General features: G+C 49.2%; 1 protein-coding gene across 2 annotated transcripts in view; it reads left to right on the forward strand.

The window, feature by feature from the left end:
- Window positions 1-3,492: 3,492 nt before the first annotated feature.
- The window catches only part of LOC106503831 (IQ motif and SEC7 domain-containing protein 2), a gene marked incomplete at its 3' end in the record, with an annotated part of 41,272 nt that continues 17,582 nt past the window's right edge, over window positions 3,493-27,182 (forward strand). The window contains 2 exon segments of one of the 2 annotated variants that reach the window (XM_018044470.1): window positions 3,493-3,894; window positions 5,626-5,721. In XM_018044470.1, the coding sequence (XP_017899959.1) occupies window positions 3,869-3,894; window positions 5,626-5,721 (122 nt within the window). 2 annotated transcript variants of the gene reach the window in all.

The following is a 27,182-nucleotide window of genomic DNA, read 5'->3' on the forward strand; positions in this document are numbered from 1 at the left end:
GCCTGGTTTTTCCAGTGGTCATGTATGGATGTGAGAGTTGGACTATAAAGAGAGCTGAGTGCTGAAGAATTGATGCTTTCGAACTACGGTGTTGGAGAACTCTTGAGAGTCCCTTGGACTTCAAGGAGATCCAACCAGTAAAGCTTAAAGGAAATCAACCCTGAATATTCATTGGAAGGACTGATGCTGAAGCTCCAATACTTTGTCCACCTGATGTGAAGAACTAACTCATTGGAAAAGACCCTGATGCTGGAAAAGATTGAAGGCAGGAGGAAAAGGGGATGACAAAGGATAAGATGGTTGGATGGCATCACCAACTCGATGGACATGAGTTTGAGCAGGCCCCAGGAGTGGGTGATGGACAGGGAGGCCTGGCTTGCTGCAGTCCATGGGGTCTCAGAGTCGGACACAGCTGAGCAACTGAACTGGTGAGGGATGGAGGTGGGGTGAGGTGAAGTGGAGCATTTTGCAGGCAGAGCAAAAAAGTGTGCCAAGGCTGTGGGAGCAGTATTTGGTACCTGCATTTGTGAAGAACTATAGCTGTATCTGTGGGATCCCCAGGTGGCTCAAGTGGTAAAGAATCTACCTGCCAATGCAGGTGACGCAGGCTCGATTCGATTCCTGAGTCAGGAAGATGCTCTGGAGGAGAAAATGGCAACCCACTCAAGTATTCTCGCCTGGGAAGTCCCATGGACAGAGGAGCCTGGAGGCTTACAGTCCCTGGGGTCAGAAAGAATTGGACATGACTTAGCAACTGAGCACACAGCTGTATCTGTAGTGGGATGGGGCTATCATGAGAAATAGTTTGAAAAGGGGGTAGAAGGTATATTGGGAGACTGGGGTCGGGACCCTGGTCAGTCAGACCCAGAGCCAAGGAGCTGCAGGACCCAGGAGTAGAGTTTCCATGATTCCCTGCTTGCCTCTTCCCAGCACCAGCCTGGGTGGGCCTGGCCAGTGCCAGCAGCAGGCCAGGATTCCAGTGGCCACAGTGCCCTCTAGTGTCCAACAGCCTGTCTTGCAGTTTCCACCTCTGTGTGGTTTGTCTGTCTCCCAATACCAGCTGACCTTTGTGACTAGGTGCCTGTGCCGGATGCTGGAAACACTGGGATGAATAAGACACGGCCCCTGTCCCCACCAAGCTCCTGGCCAGAAGGGGAAACAGCATGTGAACAGACAGCGCTGGAGAAACGCAGGGTGGGAAGGACGCAGGGGAGTCAGGTTCCCAGAGGGCACCACTTCTGAGCAGACTCCATCTCTCACGAGGTGGAGAGATGGCAGTGGGGGCAGGGTGGTGGGGAAGAGTCTTCTGAACAGAGGCAAAGGTGAGGACAGAGAGCAGAGTGTGGCAGACAATTGCAGGCACTTTTGTCTGGGTGGAGCACAGGTTGAAGATATGAGGGGAGGCTGAGACCACCTGGAGGTCAGGTGGAGGGGGGGCAGCTCACAGAAGGTCCTGGGATGCCTGACAGGCAGTTAGTGAATGGAATCATATAAGGAGCTTCCCTGCCCTTTTGGGATCACAGACCCATCTGAGGATCTGATAAAAACAATGTTCTCCCAAGAAATGCACTCATACTCATGTTTTTCATACAACTTAAGGGACTTCAGAGACACTCTGCACTCCAGGTCTATCCACGAACCACAGGCTTCGAAATTCCTCTTAGTATAAATACTGAAACCTTACCATGGCTTCTGGACTCTGCGTGATTGGGCCCCCGCCTATATCCCTAATCTCCCCTTTGCTTTTTTCCAGTCAACAATGTTGGCCTCCTTGAAGTTCCTGGAAATACCACCTCAGGTCTTTTGCCCAGGTTGTTTCCTCTTCCTGGAACACTCTCCCCCTGCTACCTCCAATTTTGCCCAGTTTAATTCCACTAGTGGTTGAATAATGTCTGTCTCCTCTCACTTGGATATGAGCTCCGTGAGATCAGGACCTTGACTGCCCTTAGTCACTGCCATATCCATTCCCCTGCCAGTGCCCTGTGGTTGGGTTAGGCTCCTCACCCTTAATTCCTTCCCTTCAACCCCTAGAGGATTATCACATGAGTTGCGCCAACAGGCTCAGATATGTCTGAATTTCAAGAGTGGCCCAAATGAAAAGGTATCTTCCTAGAAATCTTCCCCTGCCTCAAACAAACAGGTTTCCCAAGAGCCTCCCCTACCTCCCTGGCAGAAGGACCATGCTCTCTCAGGCTCCAACTGAGACTTTTCAGCATGTGCCTATCTGTCTTACTGAAACTTCACAAAAACCTGTGAGAGAGGAGTTGCCACTCACCTTTTACAGATGAACAAACCGAGCCTCAGAGGGGTTACCCAGTGGAAAAGTAGTAGAGCCAGGATTTGTACCCAGCTCTGCCAGGCACCAAAGTGTAAGCTCTTTGCCTCACCAGAGAGGGGAAGGGGCTTGGCCAAGGTCACACAGCATCGGCCTTAGGGCCAGAACTAGAATTTATGTCTCTTGACTTCTGCCAGGCCAAGATGAATGTTTGGGCCACAGATGCCACTTTTAAGACAGTAACTGAAAATGGGCACAAGGTGTGGCTGCCACAGGGGCCAAGAGAGTTGCTGAGGGAGAGAGTGAGAAAAAAAAGCAGGGGCTGAGACCAGAGCCTAAGGACCATGGGGCTTTAGGGGGTGGGCTGAGGAAGAAGAGGCCACGAAGGGCCCACGGATGCCAACTTTGTGGTGGTCTGGAGGGCCAGTCTCTCTCAGCAGCTTTGGCTTTCTTGAGAGGAACCAGCTGCCCCAGCAGGAAGGCAGGAAGACTGGCCTGTGGCCTGTCAGCTCCTATTCCTTCTAGATCACTGGCCCCCTGGCCCCTCCCAGGGCCGCCTTCTGCTCAGAACAGCCAGGGGCCTGGGCTCTGGGGCTATGAAAGGACAGGAGCCCTCTGAGCTGGATCTGGAATACTCTTCAGGAACCTCACACCCTTCAGATCCTCCAAATTCTCTCCTTTCTCCAGCCCCCACATAAGGAGGAGAGAGAGGTTACTGTGATAGGTCAGTGGGGAGTCAGGCTACCTGGATTCTAGTCTGACAGGCGGTATGAACTTCAGTAAGACTCTTCCCTTCTCCAGGCCTCAATTTCCCCCTCTGTAAAGTCAGGAGGGGCAGTTTCCTTAGAACAGCCTCTAGATTGTGAATGGCATTTCTTCTGATTTTTGCTTTTCTGTTCAGGGAGCATTTCTCTTAGCCAGTCCAGAAAACAATGCAGAAGACAGTGAGAGCTTATTGCAATGGTCAAGAATATTGGCTAGGGCCTCATCTTGATTTCCCAAAATGGGTGATTTGAATTTTACTTGATCTGGAACATCCTAGCATAACCACCACACAGAGTCTCTTTAAATCTGTGGAAGATGAGAATGTTTGTGAAAAGCTTCTATGGAAAGGTTTCTGTATTTACAGGGCAACCATATGGCCAAGGGGATGGAGTCCTGATTTGGGAATGGCGAAAACAGATCCTGACCTTGGGGTTCCGCTACTTACTAGCTCTATGACCTGTGCCGAGTTACTTAGATGTTTCTGTGTCTCATTTTACTCTTCAGGAAAATACGGCTAATAACATATACTTGACAGGGTACTTGGGGAGGTTCCAACAGAGGTGCACGTAGTGAGACCAGCCTGAGGTTTGGCCCAGGGGAGTCTCTTCAAGCTCTCAAAGCTGCTTCCTCTTACTAGGAGTTCCCAGCCCTCCTGGGGGAGCAGGGGAAGGAGCAAAGTTTCCAGTTGCAGTCTGGCCCCAAGCCCAGCCGGCCTGGCCCCGCCTCCTTGGTTCCTCCTTCTAGGGAAGGGCTGGGGAGGAGGGGGTGGTGACACAGTGGAGGCACCGCCCTGGCCAGGGGGCCTGCCCTCGGGACAGGTCCAGACCCATGGAGCCCCCCGGGAGGAGTAGCAGGTAGGAACCTGGCCCCCAGCCTCAGCCCTGCAGCCTGACCCCCTCCCTTCCTGCCCAGGCCTCGACCTGGTCCCTGGGCTGCTGATTCAGCAGCCTCCTGGCTTCCTGGTTCCTGGCTCCCCTCTTGGACTCTTGGAGGCCTTTGGCTTGGGGGAGGGAGGCAGCTCGAGTGGGTGAGCCCAGGGACATTTGGGTGCCCAGCTCTGTGAGGACCCTGGAGCCCTGAGCAGCACAGTCTGTGACCCAGGAGGGGTGTGATTGGTGGCTGCCCGGGCACCTAGCCTGACGCTGTGGGGCTGTCTATAGCAGCTGAGACTCTAATACCAACATTCCAGCAGCCTGTGGGTCTCTGAGTCTCAGGTTTAATGAGTCAAGGACTTGGGCCGGTAACTGGCACCTAAATGCTCCTGGAGAAACAGTCATTCTGCTGCTGCTGATTATTCCAGAGTCTCTGATAAGAGTATCAGATTCCAGGATTCTCTGTAAGGTTCTAAGATTTAGGCATCCTCTAATTTGCAGCAAGCAAGATAGTGGGCAGCTGGCCTGGCCTGCAGCTGCATCTCCTGGCCTTTACTTGGGCTCTTGAATGGCCAGGCCCTGACCAAAACCAGCCTTCAGGGGCTCGTGGGGGACAGGGGCTGGCTGACTGGGGACTCACTCCCAGCATCTGCCCTGCACTGGGGAGGCCAGGGACTGGGCCCTTGGCCTCACTACCCTGCTGTCTCTCCTCCTCCTTCCCATTCACTGGACTTTTCATCTTGGGAAGCAGGAGGCAGAGGGGCCTTTGGACCCCGCTCTAGGGGTAGGGGACAGCGCTGGGGGTGGGGCTTGGGCCTTGCCCCAGGCTGGGGGTGCAGCACTGGCCTTGGAAGCAAAGAACCCCCTATCCCCTGGCTCGCTGGGCCCCATCCTCCCGCTCAGTCCTATCCTGTCACCAGGACCACTGAGACCTTGTCAGCTCTCCTCCGCCCTCACCTCTCCTGTCCTTTGCTCTGGCACTCTGCCTCTGCCCCGTCTTCTTTCTGTGTCTTTTGTCTTGCCCTTTCACTGTCTTCCTCCTCTGTCTCTCCTTTTCTGTCTCACCCTTTTCTTGTCTCTTTCAGTTTCTCTCTGTCTCTTTTCCTCTCCTCCTCCAGTGTCTCCCACACCCTCCCCCGCCCTGCCCCAGCCTGGGTTCTTCACCCTCTTTGGACCCAGAGCCTCTTTTCTCCCCATCCTTCCCTCCCTTCTTGTGAGGGCTCTTCCATAAGGGGGAACAACCCCCTCCCCACACACCTTTTCCCTTTCTCTTTCACCCACCCGTCCCCCTCCCTCTTCCATCCCCGTGTGGCATCTGGTGCGAGGAGGGCCCCCTCCCCCTTCCCTACTGTGGTGTCCCAGTGTCTCCGTGGCTGAGGTCCCCACGGAGTCACCTGGAACACAGGAGGCCCAGCCCAGCTCTTTCGTCTCTGCTGCCCCCTGTTGTCGTTGTGTTCTGTTTGTGGTTCGAGTGCCGTCCTCTCTTTCTTGACTTTGTGGTTTTTTCTTTTTTTCTTCCTTCCTTCCTTCCTTCCCTCCCTCCCTCCCTGCCTCCCACCCCTCCTCCTCCACCACCCATTCCTCCCAGTCTTCCCCTTTCCCATACCCCACTCGCTTTCACCTCCTTGTCCCCATTCCCCACCCTGCCTCTCCCCTCCCTCCCTGTCTCTCTCTCTGTATCTCTTTCTCTCTCTGTCTCTCGCTGTCTCTCAGGTCCACAGCGTCTCATACTCTACACCAGTATTGCTGTCCTACTCAGGTCCTTGACTCCATGAAGCTTACCCCCTCAGGCAGGCTGGCAGAGAGCAGGTAAGAGCTAGACCCACCCCTCCCCCAACCCCTCACCCCTCCAGACAAATATGAATATCATTGCCAGCCCCTCCCCATCTTCCTCCAGCCCCTGGAGTGATTGTGGAATGGGTGTCTGAGCGGGTGAGGAGAGCGACTGGGGGACCAGGCCAGGAGACCAAAGAGGACATTCACAGCCTGTTTGTACCTTGTCCTTCCTTAAAAATCCTTCTCTAGATACTTTCCCCCCAAAGTGGGAGTGGTTGGTCCTAGAATATGTAATATTTGAGCTGTTTTGTAGGATGAGTAAGAGTCTGCCAGTTGGATAGGATAGGTTAGGGTGTTTAGGCAGAGGAAACCATCTGCCTACACTTTTGTAGAAGGAGATTATTTCCAAGATAATTTGAAATAAATACATTTTACATTTTCTGATTATAATGTATAAAATGAAATCTTAATAGCAATGGCAAAAAAAGGCTAGGCCCATTTGAAAGTTTGAAAATACTTGTGTTAAAGAGGAAACAAGAATGGAATTTATGGACTGTTTCGAGTAGATGTCAATTGAGAATATTATAGAACAAAACCTATGGGACATGACCAAGGGGGTTCCCAGAAGAAAGCTTGTAGTCTTAAGTGCTTTTATTAGAGGACAAGACAGCTTAAATGAACTAGCTATTCCAATCAAGACTCTAGACAACCAAAAGAAAGTAGAATTACGTAATTACTCTAGATAAAACCAGAAATTGGGCTTCCCGCATGGTCCAGTGGTTAAGAATCATCCCTGCTCCAGGAAGATCCCACATGCAGTGGGGCATCTAAGCCTGTGTGTAGCAATTACTGCAGCCTGAATGTCCTAGAGTCTATGCTCTGCAAAAAGAGAAGCCCACGCGCCACAACTAGAGAGTAGCCTCCACTTGCTGCAACTAGAGAAAGCCTTGGCACAGCAACGGTGACCCAGTGCAGCCAAAGTAAGCAGATAAATATCTTTAAAAAGACCGAAATTAATGAAATAGAAAACAAAAGGTTTGATAAACTAAGAGATGTTTTTCGAAAAGACCAGTAAACTAGACAGACCGTGCTCTGGCAGATATGATTGAGAGAAAGGCAAGGAAACATGAAGTGCGATGAAGGGAATGTAACCGCAGATTCAGGAAATATTGAAAAGTCATGAGAAAGTGCTTTGTGCAATTTTATACCAAAAAATGTGAAAATCCAGATGAAACGAGTGGTTTTCTAGGAAAATATAAATTGCCAAAATCACTAAAAGAGTGGCAGAAAACCTGAATAGAATAGAACTGTATAGAAGAAGTTTAAAAGATGGTCAAAGTTTTCTCCTCAGACATGGTAGTTCAGGTATGATGGAGGTGCTATCCAATCTTGATGATCAGCTAATAGGAAAAGATGGACAGCTTCCTATTTCATTCTAGTATCACTGGGCACATTAAAAAAAAAAAGAAAACTATATAGCCTAACCTCACATATTAATAGAGAAACACATATTTTAAATTACAGATTCTCCAATTGAACCCATCAGTGTATTAAAAGAAGGCTGTATCATGACAGGTGAAGGTCTGTCCCAGGAGTGCAGGGGTTGTTCAACATTAGGAAAGCTGTTATTATAATTGATTATACTAATAGTTATACAATCTTTTCTTTTTACTCTGTCTACATAAATGCTGAAAAAATAATCTGACAAAATTACACATCCATTCTTGACTTAAAAACCCTTAGTGCCTTAGTTATCTCTTGCTGCATTAGGACAATTTGTCAAATAACAATAGATAACTAGTACAGTAAGCTAAGAATGAGTGAAAACCTTCACTTGGTAAGAATTTTTATCAGAGACCAAAATCAATCATCAAATGTAACAATGAAGTGCTAGATAAATTTCCATTCAATTCAAGAACAAAATAAGGATGACTCCTATCACTGTCACTAACCAGTATTTTTCTGGAAGTTTTAATCATTGGGATTAAAAAATAGAAGTGATATAAATATCAGAAAGAGAATTAGCATTATTGGAAGATGATATGGTTGTCTACTTAGATAATCAAAGAGAATAAAAGGAGAAATTATTAGAACTAATAAGAAAATTCAGTGAGGTGGGTAGATACAAGATAAATATACACCCAAACCATTAGCTTCTCTGAATACCATCAATAACTAATTAGAAGACATAATAGAAGAAGATTCCATTCATAATAGCAAAGAAAAAAAAATACCCACAAATTTATAAGAAATTTAAAATACTTCTTTGTAGAAAACTATAAAATTTCATCAAAGGCTGTAAGGCTTGAATAAATTGAGAGTCATATCCTATTCTTGGATGGGAAGAATTTAATATGGTTTAAAATGACACACACACCCCCAATTTGGTCAAAAGGTTCAGTGTATTTCTCATTAAAATTTTAGTGGTATTTTCTTTGGGGATCAGGCAGTTGGATTTTAAAGTTCATTTGGAAGAGTAAATGCCCATGAATCACTAAGAAAAATTTGAAAGAGAAGAACAATGAGGAGAGACTTGCCCTATTAGATTACAAACTTACCATAAATCTACAGAAATTAAAAATATATCATAAATAGAGGAATCCATAAATTGAACAAAATAGATAATTTAGAAGCAAACTCACATATTCATATGAGAATTCAATTTATGACAAAGAATACATTTTAAATCAGTGGGAAGTCAGTGAATGGGATAGGATTTGGAAAAAAATCCTACCATTTGGAAAAAATTTAAGGAACTTCCCTGGTGGTCCAGTAGTTAAGACTGCACTTCCTGTGCAGCGGGCATGGGTTCAATCCCTTGTCTGGAAACTAAAATCCTGTACGCCCACAGCACGGCCAAAAAAATAGAAGAGAAAAATTTAAGATAAATCCCTACCTTGCAAAAAAACAAATGCAAAAAATAAAGCTGTAAAAGTACCAGAGCAAAATCCAGAATATTTTTATAATAGAGCGGAGAAGTCTTCCTGAGCAGGACTTAAAAACTCAGGAGCCATAAAGTTAAGAGCAATAGTTTCAGCTACAATTAAAGTTAAGAACTTCTGTGTGGAAAAGATACTATACACAAAGTTAAAACAGAAATAACAGGGTAGAGGAAAGTATTTGCTACATAGATATTAGGCAAAGGTTAGTAACACTGTATCTATATAACCTCCTGGAAATCAATAAGAAAAAGGTGCACAACTCATTTAAAGTGGAGAAATAACATGATTTGACAGTTCAGAGAAGTAGGCAGCTAATGAATGAGAAAGGATATTGAAGCTTACAAGTAACTAAAAAATGTAACTAAAACAACAACAAAGTACTAACTTTCAAGTACCAAAATTTAGAAGATTAAAACAGTTGTGAAGAAACAAAATTGTGTATTCTTTGATTAGAGTACAAATTGGTTCCATTTTCTTGTGGGACCAATTTATTAGGTTCCCCCCCCAATTTAAATTTACATATACTTCCAAGCTGAGAACTATGTTTCAGAGCTAGATTTCTCTAGAGTTTCACTATTAGATAGACCCCAACGTGGCCAGCTAGAGGCCTTTTCTAAATACCCCAACCCCAGCTGCAAACATAAGCCACACTGTGCAGCTCTTTATCACATGCCCTTTTGTAGGATAGCATTCGCAGCCAACTCGTAATGAAAAGGTTGCTTGATGTATGCTTCTTATATGAAGACAGGATTATGTGAGTAGGAATAATCTTTATTTTTAGCTGGTCTATAAAAATGTTAAAGCTACGGAAATAACTTTTATCTACATTTTAAACAAAATGTGCATTCTTTGCCCAGCAATTCACCTTTTAGAAATCCTTCAAAACTACTTTCAGATATATGCAAAGATGTTCATTGCAGCATTGCTTATAATAGCAAACAATTAAAATAACCTACCTGTCCATCAGTAGGATTTCTTTCATGATCCACCCATACTCTGTAGCAGATCAAAAGAAAAAGATGTATCTCTATATACTCACCTGAAAAGACCTCCAAGACTGATTATTCTATGAAAAAGCAAATTGCAGAACAGAGCTTATAGTATGATCCATTTTTGTAAGGAAAAGAAAACCCTCTTGAAACAATGAAAAAATGTTATGCATACCCTGTCACAATTTTTAAATTACTGGCCTTTTTCTTGGTCCCAATTCCTTGCCTTTACTAACTTGTTTCCTTCCTCCTCCATGCCTTTCCCCTGTATCCACCTGTTCAGATGTTATTTTTCCTTGTAATAACTTGCTCAAATGCCACCTCATTCATTCAGCAAGCATTTGTCCTGCATGCTCTCAGACAGGCCTTGTGCTGAACCTTGGTGAGACATGGGGATGAGTTGTGTCTGATCCTACAGTCAGAGAGCTCAAGTCTAGAAGGGAGAGAGACCCATAGACAATGATAGGTTCAGAGTGCTGCCAGAGGAGGGGTACCTCACCTCACCTGTCCCCTACAGGAGTGGATGTGTACCAAGTCTTGAAGGAGTAATAGCTTTCCTTTATCCCCCAATCCTGCCAGAAATGGTTGCCTACTTTTTGCCTTTTCTAAGTAGGATGACCTAATGGGGGAATATAGTTGGGTCAGTACCTTTATTCAAGTCCAAATTCTGCTACTTACCAGCTTGACTCTTGGCAAGCCTCTAAGCTTCTGTTTCCTCATCTGTGCAATGAGGATAATGCCTATTTACCTCTCAGGGCTGATTTTAGGATTGGAGATGGTACATGTAAAACTCCTGGATGACTATCAACTCATGAAGAGCAGGGGCTACCCATGTCTTGTTTTCCTCATAGACAGTGTATAGCCTTGGATTGGATTGGATTTAAAAGCTGTACATGTCTGGGGATGGTTCTGGGCAAAGGATGGACCTGACCATAGTGGGGTTTTGAGATGAGGAGGCTGAATGTAGTACATGGGAAGGGACCAGGGGTTGCACTATAAAAAGTGAGACCAGGGAATTTGCCAGCAGTCCAGTGATCAGGACTTGGTGTTTTCACTGCTAGAGCTTGGGTTCAGTCCCTGGTCAAAGAACTAAGATCCTGCAAGCTGTGTGGCATGTCCAAAAAAAAAAAAAAAAAAGGAAGAAGAAGAGGAAGAAGGAAAAAGAAGAGAGAGAGAGCCAGGTCTCTATTCTTGGCATGAAGGTGACACAGGGGGGAAAATAAATGTAGATGGCCCTGGGGAATGGAGCCCAGGCAGAGCATTCTGGCCCTAATTCATGGTCCTATTCCACTACTGATGCCGTCTCACAGTACGGGCAGGGAAGCATGGTGGGCCAATACTTGCAATGGTCTCAAATTTCAGTTCCACCTCTGGCACCCACTAACTGGGTGACTTTAATGAACCGACTTTACATCTCTGAGCCTAGTTCCTTATCTGTCAAAAAGAACCACCAGATTCATGGGGTTTATTTATTGAGGAGTAGAAGAGATCATGGGCTTCCCTTGTGGCTCAGCCGGTAAAGAATCCCCCTGCAATTTGGGAGACCAGAGTTCCATCCCTGGGTTGGGAAGATCCCCTGGAGAAGGAAAAGGCTACCCACTCCAGTATTCTGCCCTGGAGAATTCCATGGACTGTATAGTCCATGGGGTCGTAAAGAGAAGAGATCATAAGTAGAATTCACCTTGTTGAGTGCCTGGCACATAATGAGTGCTCAAGAAAAAGGGTAGCTATTATTAATGTTCATTTCAGTAGACACTTAGGGAGTTCTGCTGTGGCCAGGGCCTATGCTGGGTAATGGTTCTTGCCTTCCACAAATTCCCAGTCAGTTGGGGAGACTGAAGAGGGCTATGACAAAGGAGAGCACAGCGTGGGAGGTGCTGTGGAGTGGCTTCCGCAGCAGTGAGAGATCTAGCCCTACCTAGGGCTGGTGCAGGTCATCTCAGCCTGAGAGCTGAGTCTTAGAGGATGACTCAGAGGCAGCCAGGGGAAAGGGTGAAGTGTGCCAGAATATTCCAGGCAGAAGGAATAGCATACGCACAAGAACCTGGATGTTGTTGGGTAGAGCCAGAGGTTTGTTTAGAGCCTGGGTTGCACGGGTCCCAAATGGCTTCAGGTGGCCTGGGAACCTCCTGAAATTGAATGCAAAATGTTGTGTTTGTCTGGTTGTGTGCATTTGCTGTTGGGGAGATGATTCCTGGCTTTCATTAAATGCATATAGAGTTTTGTGTTCCTCCAGGAAAAGTTAAGAACCAGTGTTGCTAGTGATGAAGTGTCATGTGAATGGATACAAGATAGAAAAATTAGGTAAAATTTGTGTTTTAGAAACATCACATTAGCAGTCAGTATGAAAAATGGATCATATGCATGGAGGCCAGCTGGAAGGCCTAACCTGGGGTGTTGGCATTGAAGAAATGACTTGGAGCAGTGCTACTCTGTTGCTTTACTCCAGTGGACACTGTTCACCAAGAAGCATTTTAATTTCACCTTATGGAATCTAAATCCTTTGAGAGTTATTAATGAGATAGATCCAACAGCAGGTGAGAGAAAGGGAGAAGGCAAGGGTGAGTCAGTGTTAGCAGAGGGGCCCAGGGATGTGAATCCAGGGTAATAGTGCAGGAGGCAAAGGGAACCTTTGTTAATGCTCGCCCAGCACCCAAAGTCCATGGTCTCAGATGTAACTGCCAACTACCGTCCTGGTTCTTGGAGATCCTGAGTGACACTGGAGGCACTTATTTCTCTATGCATATTGGAGAGGAATTACTTCTGGTTTGTGAGTCACATATTTATTTTCCTGAAGAAAGTAGTGTTTGAGCCAATCATCCAAGGTCTGTAAAGATTTTGAGTGATGGAGGTGGGAGAAGATGCTCTGATAGTGAGTGCTGAGGCCTGGAGGTGAGAAACAGTAAGGCTGTACACTGAGGCAGGGATTAGATACACCTTAGACAGCCGTTTGCAGAGTCCAGGCTCCTTTGTCATGGTAGGCAGCTGGAGAGATACGAGAGCAGCTCTTGAAGAGGGAAAGAAACATGATCAAGTTAGCATTTTAGAAAGAAGGGAAACGAGGGTGGAGTCTGTTCCAATAATCCAAGAGAGGTAAGCTAAGGTAGGGCTTCCCGGGTAGCTCAGCTGGTGAAGAAACTGCCTGCAATGCACGAGACCCTGGTTCAATTCCTAGGTCGGAAAGTTCCCCTGGAGAAGGGATAGGCTATACCCACTCCAGTATTCTTGGGCTTGCTTGCCTTGTGGCTCAGAGGGTAAAGAATCTGCCTGCAATGTGGGAGACCTGGGTTTGATCCCTGGGTTGGGAAGATCCCCTGGAGGAGGAAATGGCGACCCACTCCAATATTCTTGCCTGGAGAATCCCCATGGACAGAGGAGCCTGGTGGGCTACAGTCTGCGGAGTCACAGAGTCGAACAAGACTGAGCAACTAAGCACAACACAAGCACAACGAGCTAAGGTAGTGGCCGTGGGGAGGGAGCAGAGGAAGTGGATTTGAGAGATGATTGGGAGGAAGAGAGAACTGGAGTCAGAGGCTGAGCAGATAGTGGGGGCAGAGATGACCAAGGTTGGAGTTCAGGTCTGGCAGTGGATTCATCCATTTAAAAAATATTTATTGAGTGCTAGACAGTGTGTTGGGCATTAGAGATATAGCAGTAAACAAAATAGATGCCTGCCCTGATGGATCTTACAGTGGATGAGACGGATAATAAATAAGCAACTAAATATATATTAATAGCTTGTGTCTGGTGCCACACCTACCCGGGGAATGATGTTTGAGTGAGTGCAAAGGCCCTGAGGCAGGAGTGGGCTTGTTATGTTTGAGGGATGGCAGGGAGACCAGTATGATTGGAGAAAGAGTGAGTGAGGGGCAAGAGGAGTCGATGATGAGTTAGCAAGAGCCAGATCATGTGTAGTCTTTTAGAGCTATTTAGGGCGGTAGACGGAGAAGGCAATGGCAACCCACTCCAGTACTCTTGCCTGGAGAACCCCATGGACAGAGGAGCCTGGTAGGCTACAGTCCATGGGGTCGCTAAGAGTTGGACATGACTGAGCGACTTCACTTTCACTTTTCATTTTCATGCATTGGAGAAGGAAATGGCAACCCACTCCAGTATTCTTGCCTGGAGAATCCCAGGGACAGAGGAGCCTGTTGGGCTGCCGTCTATGGGGTCGCACAGAGTCGGACACGACTGATGCGACTTAGCAGCAGCAGCAGCAGCAGGAGGGTAGAATCAGCAGAACTTGGTGGCTGACTTGCTGAAGGGCTTCCCTGACAGCTCAGTTGGTAAAGAATCTGCCTGCAATGCAGGAGACCCTGGTTTGATTCCTGGGTTAGAATGATTCCCTGGAGAAGGGATAGGCTACCCACTCCAGTATTCTTGGGCTTGCCTTGTGGCTCAGCTGGTAAAGAATCTGCCTGCAATGCGGGAGACCTGGGTTCGATCCCTGGGTTGGGAAGATCCCCTGGAGAAGGGAAAGGCTACCCACTCCAGTATTCTGGCCTAGAGAATTCCATGGACTGTATAGTCGGTGGAGTCGCAAAGAGATGGACACAATTGAGTGACTTTCACTTCACTTGCTAAAGGAGCAGGAAGAATCTAGGCTTGGGCCACTGGGTGGTGGCGCCCCTTCATGAAGGTGGGAAATGCAGGAGGATGGGTTTGCAGTGGTAAGATGCTGAAGGCCCTAAGGGCCATCTTGGTGGAGATTCCAGCAAGCATTAGGCTTGGTGGGACCCAGGAGAGAGGTCAGTGCTAGAGAGAGAGAGATGTGGGCGTCCTCAGCCATACCTGAAATTATGGAATGGAATGAGATCCCTGGACAGTGAGTGTGGAGTGAAAGAGAAGAGGACCAGAGCAGAACTGGAGAAGAGGTACCAACATATAAGGAATGGGGAGAGGAAGAGGAGCTGGGGGTGGTCCTGAGAAGTAGGAGGAAAACCAGCAGGGAGTGGGCTCATGGAAGCAGAGGAAGGGAAGAGCCGTCTGCACACAGGAGGGGCTTGTTGAGAGTGGCAAATGTTATAGCTGGGAGAAGATGAGGGTGGGAGAAAGTCTATTGGCTTTAACCAGTGGGAGGTCCTGGGCGACCTTACTAAGAAGAGTTTCTGTGGCTTGGTGGGCACATGAGGCAGATTGCAGTGGGTTGAAGAACCCGTGGGAGGTACTGAAGTGGAGATGGCCAGTGTAGACGAATTTCTCAAGAAGCTTAGCTGTGAAGAGGAGAGAGGGACAGTGATTGCTTGAGGGAGATGTGGGGGCAGATAGAGGGTTTTTATTCCCAGATGGGAGAGACTTGAGCTTCTATAAATGTTGGTAGGAAGGAGGCAACAGAGAGGGAGAGGTTGAAATACTGGAGGGAGAGGGGATGATTGTTATGGAGGAGGTAGCAGGGGTGGGCTCCAGAGCCTGGGTGGAGAGACTGGCCTTAAATAGTATAAGTGTCCTCTCTTTCCCACAGGGAAGGAAAGCAGAGATAGTGGTGGTAGGGGGAATACAAGGGCATTGAGGGGATTGGTGAAAGAAATGCCGTGGAAAAGTTCAAAGCAACAACATGGAGAGCATGGATGCTGGAGCTAGGAAGAAGCAAAGAATATTTCTGGTTGGAAGTCAGGGAGGACTTCTTGCAAGAAGCAGCAATTGAGCGGGGTTGTGAAGTTTAGATAGGATTTCAAAGGGCAAAGCTCTGTGCAGGAGAAAGAAACAGAGTCAGCAAAAGCATAGAGGCATGAAACGGCTGGTTCATGTTGACAGAGTAACGGACAAGCTAGTTTCATGAAGGCTGGGCTGGAGTGAGCAGGGTAACATTGATGCCACTGATGCTGACAGTCACAATAATAGTTACCATGTGTGAGGCACCAAACCTACCCTGTGGCAGGTGCTTTACATACTTGAATTCACTTGCTCCCACCATAACCTACAGAATAGGTGTTTTCTCATTTTGCAGATAAGGAAAGTAAGTCCTAGAGAGGTGAAGAAATGGACTCAAGGTTACCTAGATAGTAGATGGTGGGGCTGATACTTAAACCCAGGTCTGTCTAATTCTAAAGCCTATGCTTCTTCCACCTGACAGGTGAGGCCATAGGGTGGGGGAGCTTTGAATGTCAGGTTGAGGAATCTGAACTTAGTGCAGGAAGCAAAGGGGAACCGAGATGGGTGTCTGAGCAGGAGATTCACACTCAAAGGTGGGATATAGGAAGCCTAAAGTGGTCCAGGGGAGTAGAGAGAGAAAATCAGATGACCGCAGTGTCAGGTGAAGGGTAGCAGGGGCCTGGCTCGGATAGGAGGGGAGCGAGCCGGGGGACTGGAAGATCATTTGTTACCCGTGATAGCCTTGAGAAGTGTGGAGTTTCTGTCTCCTTTTATAGATGAGGAATGGGAGACTCTGAAAGGAGGAGCTGTTTGCCCAGGACTGGAGCCCTGGCTCATGTGGTTTTGCTGACTCAGTGAGTCTGTGGAACAATGTGTCAGAGGGAGCTCTGAGTATGAGGAGGGTGTGTGTGTGTGTGTGTGTGTGTGTGTGTGTGTGTGTGTGTGTGAGTGTGTGTACGTGCATGCGGGCACCCGTGCACCCTTGTCTGTCACGTGGACAGTAGTGCCTTCCCTTTGCCTATCCGCTTTCCTTCCCCTGTCTTCCCGATCCTCCAGCACCCTGGATTCCATATTTCCTTCATCCTCCAAGCCACGGGGTCTGGGAGCGGGGTAAGACTGTTTCATTCACTAGCCCTAGGAGATCTGTCACCGTTTTCACTCCCAAGACACCTGGGCCTGCCCCAGCTCCCATGCCTGTCCATCCGCCCCATGAAACTGTAGTCCAGCTCCAGTGACTGGTCCCTGGTACTGTTCTGCAAGACCTGAGAAATGTGTGCTTGTTCCTGCAATGATTCCTCCCACCACTGTGGTGCTTCTGTGTGGCAAAGGGCCACTTTGTTAATTAGGTTCAGTTCCTGTACAGTTCACCACCATCACCATGTTCTTATCGCTCTTGTTTGCCAGGCACTTGACATGTATTCCGGTCCTTGCAACAATCCTGTGAGGTTGACACCATAAGCCCCATTTTTACAGATGAAGCAACCAAGGCTCCAAGAGGGGCATTAACATGCCTGGGGCCACAGCCTAGAAGCACTTGTAGAGCTGGTCTCGGAACCCAGGTCTGTTTGCTTCCAAAGCTGTGGACTTCACACACTCCATTTCTAAGCATCTCCCACATTCCAAACCCTGAAGCCTTCAGGAGATACAAATCTTTGTCCTTCAAGGGCAGGATGGATTTCTGGAGATAGTACCAAGTCTATCCAAAGGACCTGCTGGGCAGGGCCTAAGACTTGGAGCTCCAAGAACTTCCAAGTTTAAATCTTGACTCTACCACTCATCCAGCTGTGTGACCTTGGGCAGTTATCTAATCTCTCTGAGCTTCAATTCCTTCATCTTTAAAATGTTGCAGAGTTGTTGCAGGGGTTAAATGAGATGATACATGCAAAGTGCCAGCACAGAGCTGGTTGCTACTATTTATATTAAAATGAAGGTTGGGCACCAGTCTGATCAGAAAAGGAGTTTACTTACTCTGGGTGTAACCTTAAGTTGGAGCCCAGCCTGAGTGCGGGGGAGGGCCAGTCCCAGAGGGGGATGAGCAACAGGCTCCTGGGAGACTGATGGGTGTGGCCCTGTTGGTCACGCTGGCCTTCCCATTCCAACTCCCATCCTAGCCCCATCTCCCTGGTTCCAGCCCTTCTTGTATCTCCCCTGCTCTGCAAACTAATGCCTCTGCCTCTCTCTGTCACCCGCCGCCTGTGGCCTCTACCCTGCCCTTCCTGGCCCCAGGGAAGAGGAGGAGGAGGAGGAGACTGAGGAAGAGGAAGAGGAAGACGCTCATCAGTTCTGCTGTCCGGCCTCCGAGTGCAGTAGTCCCTCCTCTCGGTAACTGAGAGGACAAGGGTCATTTTCTATGCAGAAGCAAAAGCCTTAACCAGCTCCCACCCCCGCGATCCCCCATGGGACCCCGTCCCTGCTTCAGGAACCAGATGGGCAAGCATCCTGCCCCATCTTTGTCCACTCCCTTCTTGGAATTCCCACCCCTGCTGCTGTCTCCCCTGGACTCCAGCCCCCGAATTATAAAGGCTGGAGCCCTTGGTCTGACTAAAATGTGGGAGCAGCAGAGCTTGGAGCTTGAAACCTGGACCCTCCCGTACCCGCACCCCACTTCCCAGGCACCCTGGAGCCTGCCACTCCTGGAGAGGTCTCCAAATGACATCCCAAGGACCTACCTCTGTCCTCTGTGAGCACAAACAGAGATGCAGGGTGCCTAGGGCTTAGAGGACCAGAAGGGGTTGGGACCCAGCCTGCTCGTTCCCTCGCTGTGGCCATTGCTGCCATCTCTTCTGCTTGACGGCCTCATCCTGTGCCCCCTGCCGCTCCCATAGTGCTCTGTAAATATGATCAGGAGGAAAAGGCCTTTCAGAGTGCGTGTCGCTGTGTACAAAAGAATTTCCATCAATAAAAGCTGATCTCTTCTCTCTGTCTGATGTATATTCCACCCTACCCACTTCCCTCTCCCCATTTCCACCAGGGCCTTACCCTCTTTCCTATCCATGGCTGGGAACAGGGGCTGGGAAAGAGAGTAGGGTTTGATTCCTGGTATTGTCAACGCCCAGAAGGCACTCAATAAATGAATGAATGGTGCTGCGCTCTTGCCATGGGCAAGCCTAGAGCCTTCTTCAGCCTGAGGTGGCATGAACTGGTCAACTTGGGGCACATGGCTTGGCCTCTCTGCTACCCAGTTTCCCCATGTGTAAAAGGAGGAGGGGGAGTTGGACCAGAGGATCTCCAAGGGCTCCTCCAGCTCTGACATTCTGTGAATCTGAGATGGTACAATTTTAAGAAACTATGATTACATGAATTTAAGAGAGGATAATTCAGTGACACATTCCATGCGTTTCTGTTTCTATGATGCTGTGATTTGGGGATTCTATAATACGGTGGTTTTAAGATTTCATGATTCTACCATTTTAAAAATTCTGATGGTATGCTTTTAACATTCTGTGATGTTACGAGTCCTTGATTTTGTACTTTCAAGGTTCCTATTCAACAGCTTTAGGGATCTTCGAGTCTGAGGGAAAGCCGCTGCCTCCAGATGCAATGACCCTAAATATTTCCTGCACCTGCCAGAGGCTGGTTCTAAGAATCCCCAGAGGCTGTTGGCAGGAAGGCAGAAGGTGTCGTCTGTGAGCTGTAGGACCTACACCTTCCATGATGAGTCTGTGTTAGGAGACAGACTCCTAACACAAAGCCAGGAGACTCCCAAGTGGGCTCGTTGCCCCTGCTTTCCCTTTCTGAGCCTTTTTTTTTTTTTTTTAAGACAAATCTGAGTTTACCTTGTGTTCTGCCACTTACTCTCTGTATAACTTTGGGCAAATATTTTCTTCTCCTTAAGCTTCATTTTCTTCCTGAGTATAGTGAGAATAGATCTTCCTCTGTGGGTTGTCATGAAGATTAGCAAGAAGAAACGCAAGGGGCTCAGCATAGGGTCTAATGCATGGTTGGCAACTGCACAGTGATTGGTGGCTCCTGTTTTGATTAAGGCCCAGGTGAGAGTCTCTCCTCTCCTTTCTTTCCCTCCTCCCTTCAACATACCCTTCACATGCTCCAGTAGTTTTCCAGAGGCTCGCCTCACTCTTCACTCATTGCTTAACTGACTTAGGCACTCAACTCAGCTCCTCACTCACTCATTCAAATTCTCATTTATTTCTCCCCTCCCTCTGCCCCTCCCTCTCTCTTCCTCTCTCCTTTATTTAGTCTTCCAGAAGACATTGCTCAAATACCTACTGTGTGCAAGGCTTCAAGCTAAATACCACGAGAGACCGAAAGTAAGACAGTGACTGTGTTCCCCTTAAGTTCTCCATCTCTCAGGGGAGATGAAAATTCCTTTGGGAAAGTAGGCAGGGTACTTTCCTGAAGGGCGGAAGTGATTGTGCAGATATGGCCTCAGTGATGAGCAAAATACGTTCCTGGCCCAAAGAGGAGGGAGATGTCAGGATCATTTGTGGGGGGAGGTGTCCAAGGATTGCTGGAGGAAGAGGGGCACGAGTGGAAGGCTGGGAAGGGTTTGAATAGATGGTTTGAGAGGTGAGGAGGCATTAGAGAGTCAGGTACAGCATGGACCAAAACCTGGTGGAGAGCTCCAGGGTTGTATTGGGGAATGGTACGTAGATTGCTCTGTTCAAGCTGGTTGTGTGAGTCTAGGTGACCTTTGGCTGTGGAGGGAGAGACCACTTTACCCTTCATTTGATTGGAGATGAAAGTTGAGGGGCACAGGGGCTCAACTGAAGATCAGATGGCTATCATGGGAGATATGGGGGTATAGACTCCTGTGTAGGCAACTGAAGTGGGTGAGGGCCTATGGTATGGGAATGGGGAAGGTTTCTATCAATTGTAAGGGGAAAGTGTGTGCCTGTGCACATGTATGCATGAGGCCAGCAGGTGAGAGAAGGATGAGAGGTTGTACACTGTTGTGTATCTGAGGGAATGTGATTGTATGAGGCTGGGTGTGAGGGATTCTGAGTGTGTGAGGTGGCAAATTTCTGTGCCTGCATACTCTCTGTGTGTCCCAGGTGGAGATAATCATAAGAATATGTTTCAGTGGCTTTTGAGCATGTGGGGCTGTGGCTTTTAGGTTGGCAGTTGTCAAGCTAGATGGTCACACACACATGGCTGCCTGCTCTGGTCTTAGGGGACGAAGGTAGCTGGGGGGCATTGGCCTGGGCATAGGGAGGGTCCACAGCAGTAAATCACACCAGGCCACTGCCCATGGGAAGCAGGAGCAGTGTAGGCAATGAACACTTCAACAGAGAATCTCAAGTTAGCCAGTGACAAACATGGCCTGTGACATGAGTGTGCACAAAACATAAAGGGATGGTGTCTGATCCTGTCAGGGTCTGTGGGGAGTGGGAGTGAGTCAGAACCAACTTCCCAGTGGGGCTGGCCTGCTCAGGGCGCCACAGGATGAGATGAGCTCAGCCAGATCAGCGAAGGTTGCAGATGGAGGAGAGAGGGAGGACACCATGGGCAGAAGAAGCTAAGAGACTGGGCGCAGGCATGGCACTATGGATCAGCTCGCTGTAGCCTGGGAAGTGCAAGGGGCCTGCTGTCGCCAACATCTAGGAGCTTCACGGGGCTGGGGGTGGGGTGGGAACTAGACGGATTCAGCTAAAAAGCTGCAAGTGGGACGCTGGCCCAGAAGATAGGGAATTGGGGTTCTCATCCTGTGTGACCCTGAGCAAGCAAGTCACTTTGACTTTGTGAGCCTTAATTTGGATCTCTGGAATTAGACAGTTCAAAAAGTCCATGCCAGTTCTGAGCATCTTCTACCCTTGGCCAGGCAAACCAGTGAGTCATTGCTCTCAAAGGCATTTCTTCCATTTAATCTCAGTCTTTCCTGCTTTCTGCTGGGTCACTTTCTCACTCAAACACTCCACAAATATTTACTCAGCGTCTGGCCCTCTGTGTGCCACTGTGTGAAAGCACAGGATGCTGGAGAATGGCTCCAGAGGGGCTGCTCAGTGCTGGGCTGGTGGGTACAGGCATGACTGATGATTTGACTCCTGGCTCCTGCACTGCTGACCATTGAGACTTTGGGCAAATGACTTCATCTCTCTGCATCTCAGTTTCTTCATCTCTATTATCCCCTTCCAGGGAAACAACCCAGACCTTGCGGAGTTGCTGGGCCTAGCTAAAAGTAGGTCCTCAGTAAATGACAGCTATTATTTTTAGGGCTGCAAAGGAAGCAGAGCTGAAATTCAAACCTGATCTCTGTGCTCCCAAGCCTACGTTGCCTGCTGGGTACCCAATGAGCCCTTGCGATGGCTTCTCCCTTCCCTGCAAGTCCCTGTACCAAGCCGGGCTGGCCTCAGGTTTGGAGTCTCCATGGCGCTGGGATTGGGCAGCAGAAACAGCTTGCTGAAAAGCTGTCAGGGGAGAGGGAGGTGACTGCAGTCCCTCCGCCCCTCTGCCCCCAGCCCCTGCTGGGTCTGGTCTCCTTGCCCAGTCTTCCTCCAGAGCCCAGCGTTTCTTTCCTCATCTAGGTGTGCTGACCTCCTTGTCTTGTTTTCTTGTCTCTAACTTCCGGTCCCCCACTTCAGCCCAAGTTGTCATGGGGATAGTCCTCAGCATCCCTAGCTTCCTCTTACCCTCATCTTATGGTATCCATAGCAACAGCCCCCATTCATTTCCATGGCAACTGCATCCTGATTCCATCCCTGCTGGCTGCCTGGCTCTGGGCAGTGCCAATAAAGAGAAGGAGGGAGAGAGACCTCCCATTAGGGGCAGCAGCCAGAGTGGGTCAGTGCCCCTGCCATGGGCATGTTACCCCGAATCCCTACAGCCCATCCTGCCGCACTTCTCCCCATCATAGTGCCTTGGCTCCCAGGGTCCTTCATGCCTCATCTCTACCGACTCCTTCTAGGCAAGGCCCTATTCCGTAGCTCCCCCACTCCACCCACCTCAGGAAGCCTTCAAGGCAGCAGGGGAACTAGCAAAGGCTCTGGGCTCTGAATTCCTGTTCTGCCACTTGCTAGTCCTGAGACCTTTGGCCTAAATTTCCCCCTCGGAGCCTTCTCCTCACCCGCAAAATCGAAATCCTAATTCTTCTTTCCCATTTGCCATGCAGTTAAAATACATGCAGAAAATGCCTGACACAGGGAAGTTGCACTGTAAGTGAGAGTTTATTTTTATTCTGCTTAGCCCCTGGCCCCCTCCCCAGCAAGAAAAATTTCTCCTGAGCTCCCCCAGCACTTCCTTCGTTCCCCAGCCCTGAGAACTTGCAGCTTTATACTGTGGTTGTTTGTGTAATGCACAAGTATATGTGTGTGTGTGTTTCCTTTGCTCCTGCTCCTGGCTGGGAGGAATCTGGGGAGAGGTACATCTCCCATAGCCTTTCTGAAGTCCAGGAATCCAAAGAGGGAATAGCATTTTGAGCTCCACGAAGATGAGAAACTGAGGTGCATAGAGATAAAGAGACACCCAGGCTCACACAGCGGGTGGATGGCCATCAGGACCTGAACCTAGGTCCACCCAGCTTCTTACTGCACAACATGTTCTGTGTGTGTATGTGTGTGTGTGTGCGTGTGCATATGTGTGTGTGAGTGAGAGACACACAGAGAGAATATGAGTCTGGGTAAGAGAGATTTCTCCACATTATTAGCATGTTCCTTGGTGTTCTGGGGGTTCTGAGTTAAGGGATCCCACATCCCCAGGTCCCACTCCATCAGCAATCTGTAAGATGCCTTCAATCTCTGTCCTTTTTAGGAGGCTGTGTTGACAGCTTGACCTCCCTGTCACTATTACCTTTGCAACCAAAGCAGAAGAGAGAGCTCTCGAGGGGAGAACTGCCACTGAGTTGAAAGCCAGGGGCAGCGCGGGGCCCGAAGTAGGGAGAGGCAACATGATGTCATGAGAAGGCAGCCCGGGCTCTGGATTTGCATCCTGTGTGACCTCGAGCAAGTTTACGTGACCTCTTGCCTCAGTGTTCTCCTCTATAAAATGGGGCTACTGGTGCCTGCCTCAGTAAATTGTAAGCTTTCAAGGGGCTTCCCAGGTGGCACTAATGGTAAAGAACCCACCTGCCAGTGCAGAAGACAAAAGAGATGCAGGTTTGATCCCTGGGTCAGGAAGATCCCCTGGAGGAGGGCATGGCAACCCACCCCAGAATTCTTGCTTGGGAAATCCCATGGACAGAGGAGCCTGGTGGGCTACAGCCCATGGGGTTGCAAAGAGTTGGATATGATTAAGCACACACCCACACAATGAGCCAGTTAATGCCCTTGCTCTAGGGATATAGTTGACTATAGGGCCCTATGGCAGCACAGAAGAGGGGCCTGTAAGCCATCCTGCGTGAAGGGCTCAGGAAGACATGGAAGGTCACACCTTAGCTAAATGTTGAAGAGAGCAGGAGGTCGCCAGGTTGGGGTAAAGGGGCAGAGGGTGTGTGAGGCAGAGGTCTGGTCAGGAGAACCATCCATGGTCATGGTGAGGAAGGAGGAAGGTGGGGTTATGGTGAGGTGAGGAAGCTAGAGGTTATCCTATGGATGATGATTCCTGTAAAACATAAGTTAGATCATGTCCCTTCTCTGCTCATCGCAATCATAGCAAATACCAATGTCTTTATCGTAGGTTCAGTGCCCTTCACTTTTTGGCTCCCGTTGCCTCTCTGATCTCATTTCCCCTTGTTGACTCTGCCCTAGCTACACCGGCCTTCTGGCTGTTCCTCAAACATGCCAGGCACAGTGCTACCTCAGGGCCTTGGCACTGGCTCTACCCTCTGTCTGGACTGCTCTTTCCTCAGATAACCACACAGCTCGCTCTCTCACTTCTCTGATTATAAGCCATTTATTCAAAAAGCCCTTCTCTGACTACCACATCTAAAACAGCACCTTTTATCACCCTGCTGTATTTTCCTTCCTAGCACTTCTCCCTGCCTGAAATGATAGTATATATTTATATCTTCTTCTCCCACTAGAATGTCACCTCCCTGAGGGAACAAAACTCACACGTCTTGCTTATGATTATATTTCCAGCACCTAGCGCTGTTCCTGGCATGTAGAAAAGGCTCAATTGTCATTTGTTGAATGAGTTATGAGAAGCCATGGAAGGGTTTTAGGGGAGCAACATGGTCAGATGTCTACTTTGGAAAGCTCTCTCTAGCCACAGAATGGAGAATGGATTGGGAAGAGGAGACTGGAGTTGAGGTCAGAGATCAGGTGAGAGGATTTATTAGCCCAGCCACCAGAGCTCATTTACTGACTTCCTCCCTCCAGAAGCTTTTACTGAGCACCTACTCTGTTCCAGGCCTCATGCTCTCTCCTAGCAGGGAGATTACCAAACTCTCTTCCTGTGCTGGGATTCTGGGAGTCAGGAACACAAATAGCTGTCACGCTTTGCCAAAGCTAACCTGCTACATAAAAAGAAGGACAGACATGTGCTGTGTGTGGGAGCCCTGAACAGGATCAGCCATCATTTCTGGCTGGAGGCAGGCTTCAGGAGGGCTTCTTAGTGGTGGCATATGACCTAACTTTTGATGGAACTAGGGTGTGTAGGGGGGGTTCTCAGATTGCAGGTGGCAGAAGATGATAGGGACAGCATTCCAGGTGGAAAGTACTGTATGAGCAGTTGGGAAGGTGGAAAGGACAATGGGAGTATTGGGGAGAAACAGGATTTGGGCAAGGTTGGAGGGAAGAGTGGATGGGGTGGGGGGCTGGTAGCCAACTCTGCAGTGTGGCTTAATGTTTAAGAGTGTGAATTCTGGAGTCAGACTGCCTGGATTTGAATCCTGACTCTATCATTAATAGCTGTGTGACCATAGATATGTTATTAACCTTTCTGGGCCTCAGTTTTTTTATGTATAAAATGAAGATGATTAATAATACCTACCTCATAGGGTTGTTTTGAAGAGTAAGCAAGTTATTAAGTGTGAAGCAGTAAGAATAGTAGCCTTGGTGGCTCAGACGGTAAAGAATTTGCCTGCAATGTGGGAGACCTGGGTTCGATCCCTGGCTGGGGCAGATCTCCTGGAGGAGGAAATGGCAACCCACTCCAGTATACTTGCCTGGAGAATCCCATGGAGAGAGGAGCCTGGCGGGCTACAGTCCATAGCATTGCAAAGAGTCAGACACGACTGAGTGACTAAGCACAAGAATAGTGCCTTACTAAACAACAGAGGATGAGATGGTTGGATGGCATCACCGACTCAATGAAAATGAGTTTGAGCAAAGTCTGGGAAATAGTGAAGGACAGGGAAGCCTGGTGTGCTGCAGTCCATGGGATCGCAAAAAGTTGGGCACGACTGAGCAACGGAACAACAACAAAACATTAGCTACTGTGTCTTGGAGCCTCAAACGCCACAACAAGGACTTGGGTTATCTCTCTCTCTCTCTTTTAAATTGGAGGAATGCAAGTGGGAACCATGGATGGTTCGTGAACAAAGTTGATCAAAACTGGGAGGCATGTGCTGAGAGGGGAGAGGTTTGAGACGCTGGTGGGTGGGATCCTGCAGTCCTGAGGGGGAGAGAGGTGCATCTTAGATGCCTGGGGGGCACTGGGCTGGCTCTGACCCATGAAGGGGGACTTCACAGGCCCCAGAGGCCCGGGAGGAGAGAGCATTTGGGGTTCAGGGCAGCCGCTCAGTCTGTTTCCACTTTGCTCCTGACAGTGTTGAAGATTAACAGTTGGAAGGGTCAGGGATGAGCAGAGGGCAGGAACCCTCATTAGCGCTGAGCCAGCACCAACGTTGTACCCCACCGCCCCCAGCCCCTAAGCCCCCAGCCCAAAGTGTTCTTCTGTCAGGCTGGCGAGACCATTGTAGCTCTAACTCCTGAAATGGCTGGGAGCCTCCCAACACCCACCCCAGCTTGCCCCCCATTCTGGTCCTGTGCCCTGCCCTCTGTCAGGTAGGGGCCAGGGAGTGGCCCCTTAACCCTTTCGCTGGTCAAGAGCTCCAGTGCCTGCCCAAACCAGACCACTCTCTGGGCCTCAGCCATACCCATTCCCCCCACAACCCCCTCCATGCCTCTCCTTGCCTGTCCCCCCTCCCAAACCCCCTCCATTGTTCCCATCTCTGTGGCTTCTCACCGTGCCTGCCTGGGCTCAGGGCACTGGGCTCTGTCGCCACCTGAGTTCCCTGGCAGCCTGGTTGCCATGGCACCGTGGGAGCAGGTCTGGCAGAACAACAGCTCTGGGTAACCAGGGCAGGCAAGACCCAGTGCCCCGCTCCTACCACTCTTCGCCCTTGTTCCCCTCCCCTGAGCTGAGCAGAGGAGGCCATGAGGAGAAGAAGGAAGTTGCCCCGCAGGGCAGCTCTTTACCTGTGAGAATGCTGGTGGGAGGCGCCTCCCACTGCCACTGAGCCCTCAGCCTGGCAGCCAGGGAACGCTGAAAACTGGCCAGGCCTGGAGCCTGGCCTCTGGGGGCAGAGGTGGGGCTGTCTGGGGCAGGGCTGGGTGAGCAGGGGAGAGGAGTAGGCTCAGGTCTAGGGACAGAGCTGATCTGGGATGGTGCTGGGGATCAGGCTGGGAGGGGAAGAGGTCTGAGGGGGTGGGGATATAAGGGAACTGGTCCCTCAGGGGAGGAGGGATTTGGGGACAGAGCTGTTAGGGGCTAAGATGATTAGAAAAAGGAACTTGAGGGGTAGGAGTGGAAGGAAACGGGTCTGAGGATAAAGCTGTGAGGGGACCTGGCCATGAAGGGACCAGGCTCTAAGGGTAGAGTAGGACTTGGGACAAGACAGTGAGAAGACCCGGCTGGAGGGAAAGGAGTCTGAAAGGATGGAGGTGTGATGGGGTGGGGGTCTGTGAGGGGGGAGAGGGCATTTGAGGATGGAGCTGTGAGGGGACAGGGCTGAAGGGGAAGGGATAGGACTATGAGGGGAATAAGAACACTTTGGGGGTAGGGCTCTCCTCTGGCCTTTAAGTACTGGGGTCTCTGTATCTGTGAGGCTGGGGAGGATGGTGCTGTGGGAAGGGATCTGGTCCACCCACTCTCAGTCTGGCCCAGCAGGCCTGTCTCCTGTTCCCACATCCTG

The sequence above is a fragment of the Capra hircus genome, unplaced genomic scaffold (genome assembly GCF_001704415.2).
Source record: "Capra hircus breed San Clemente unplaced genomic scaffold, ASM170441v1, whole genome shotgun sequence".
NCBI lineage: Eukaryota > Metazoa > Chordata > Mammalia > Artiodactyla > Bovidae > Capra > Capra hircus.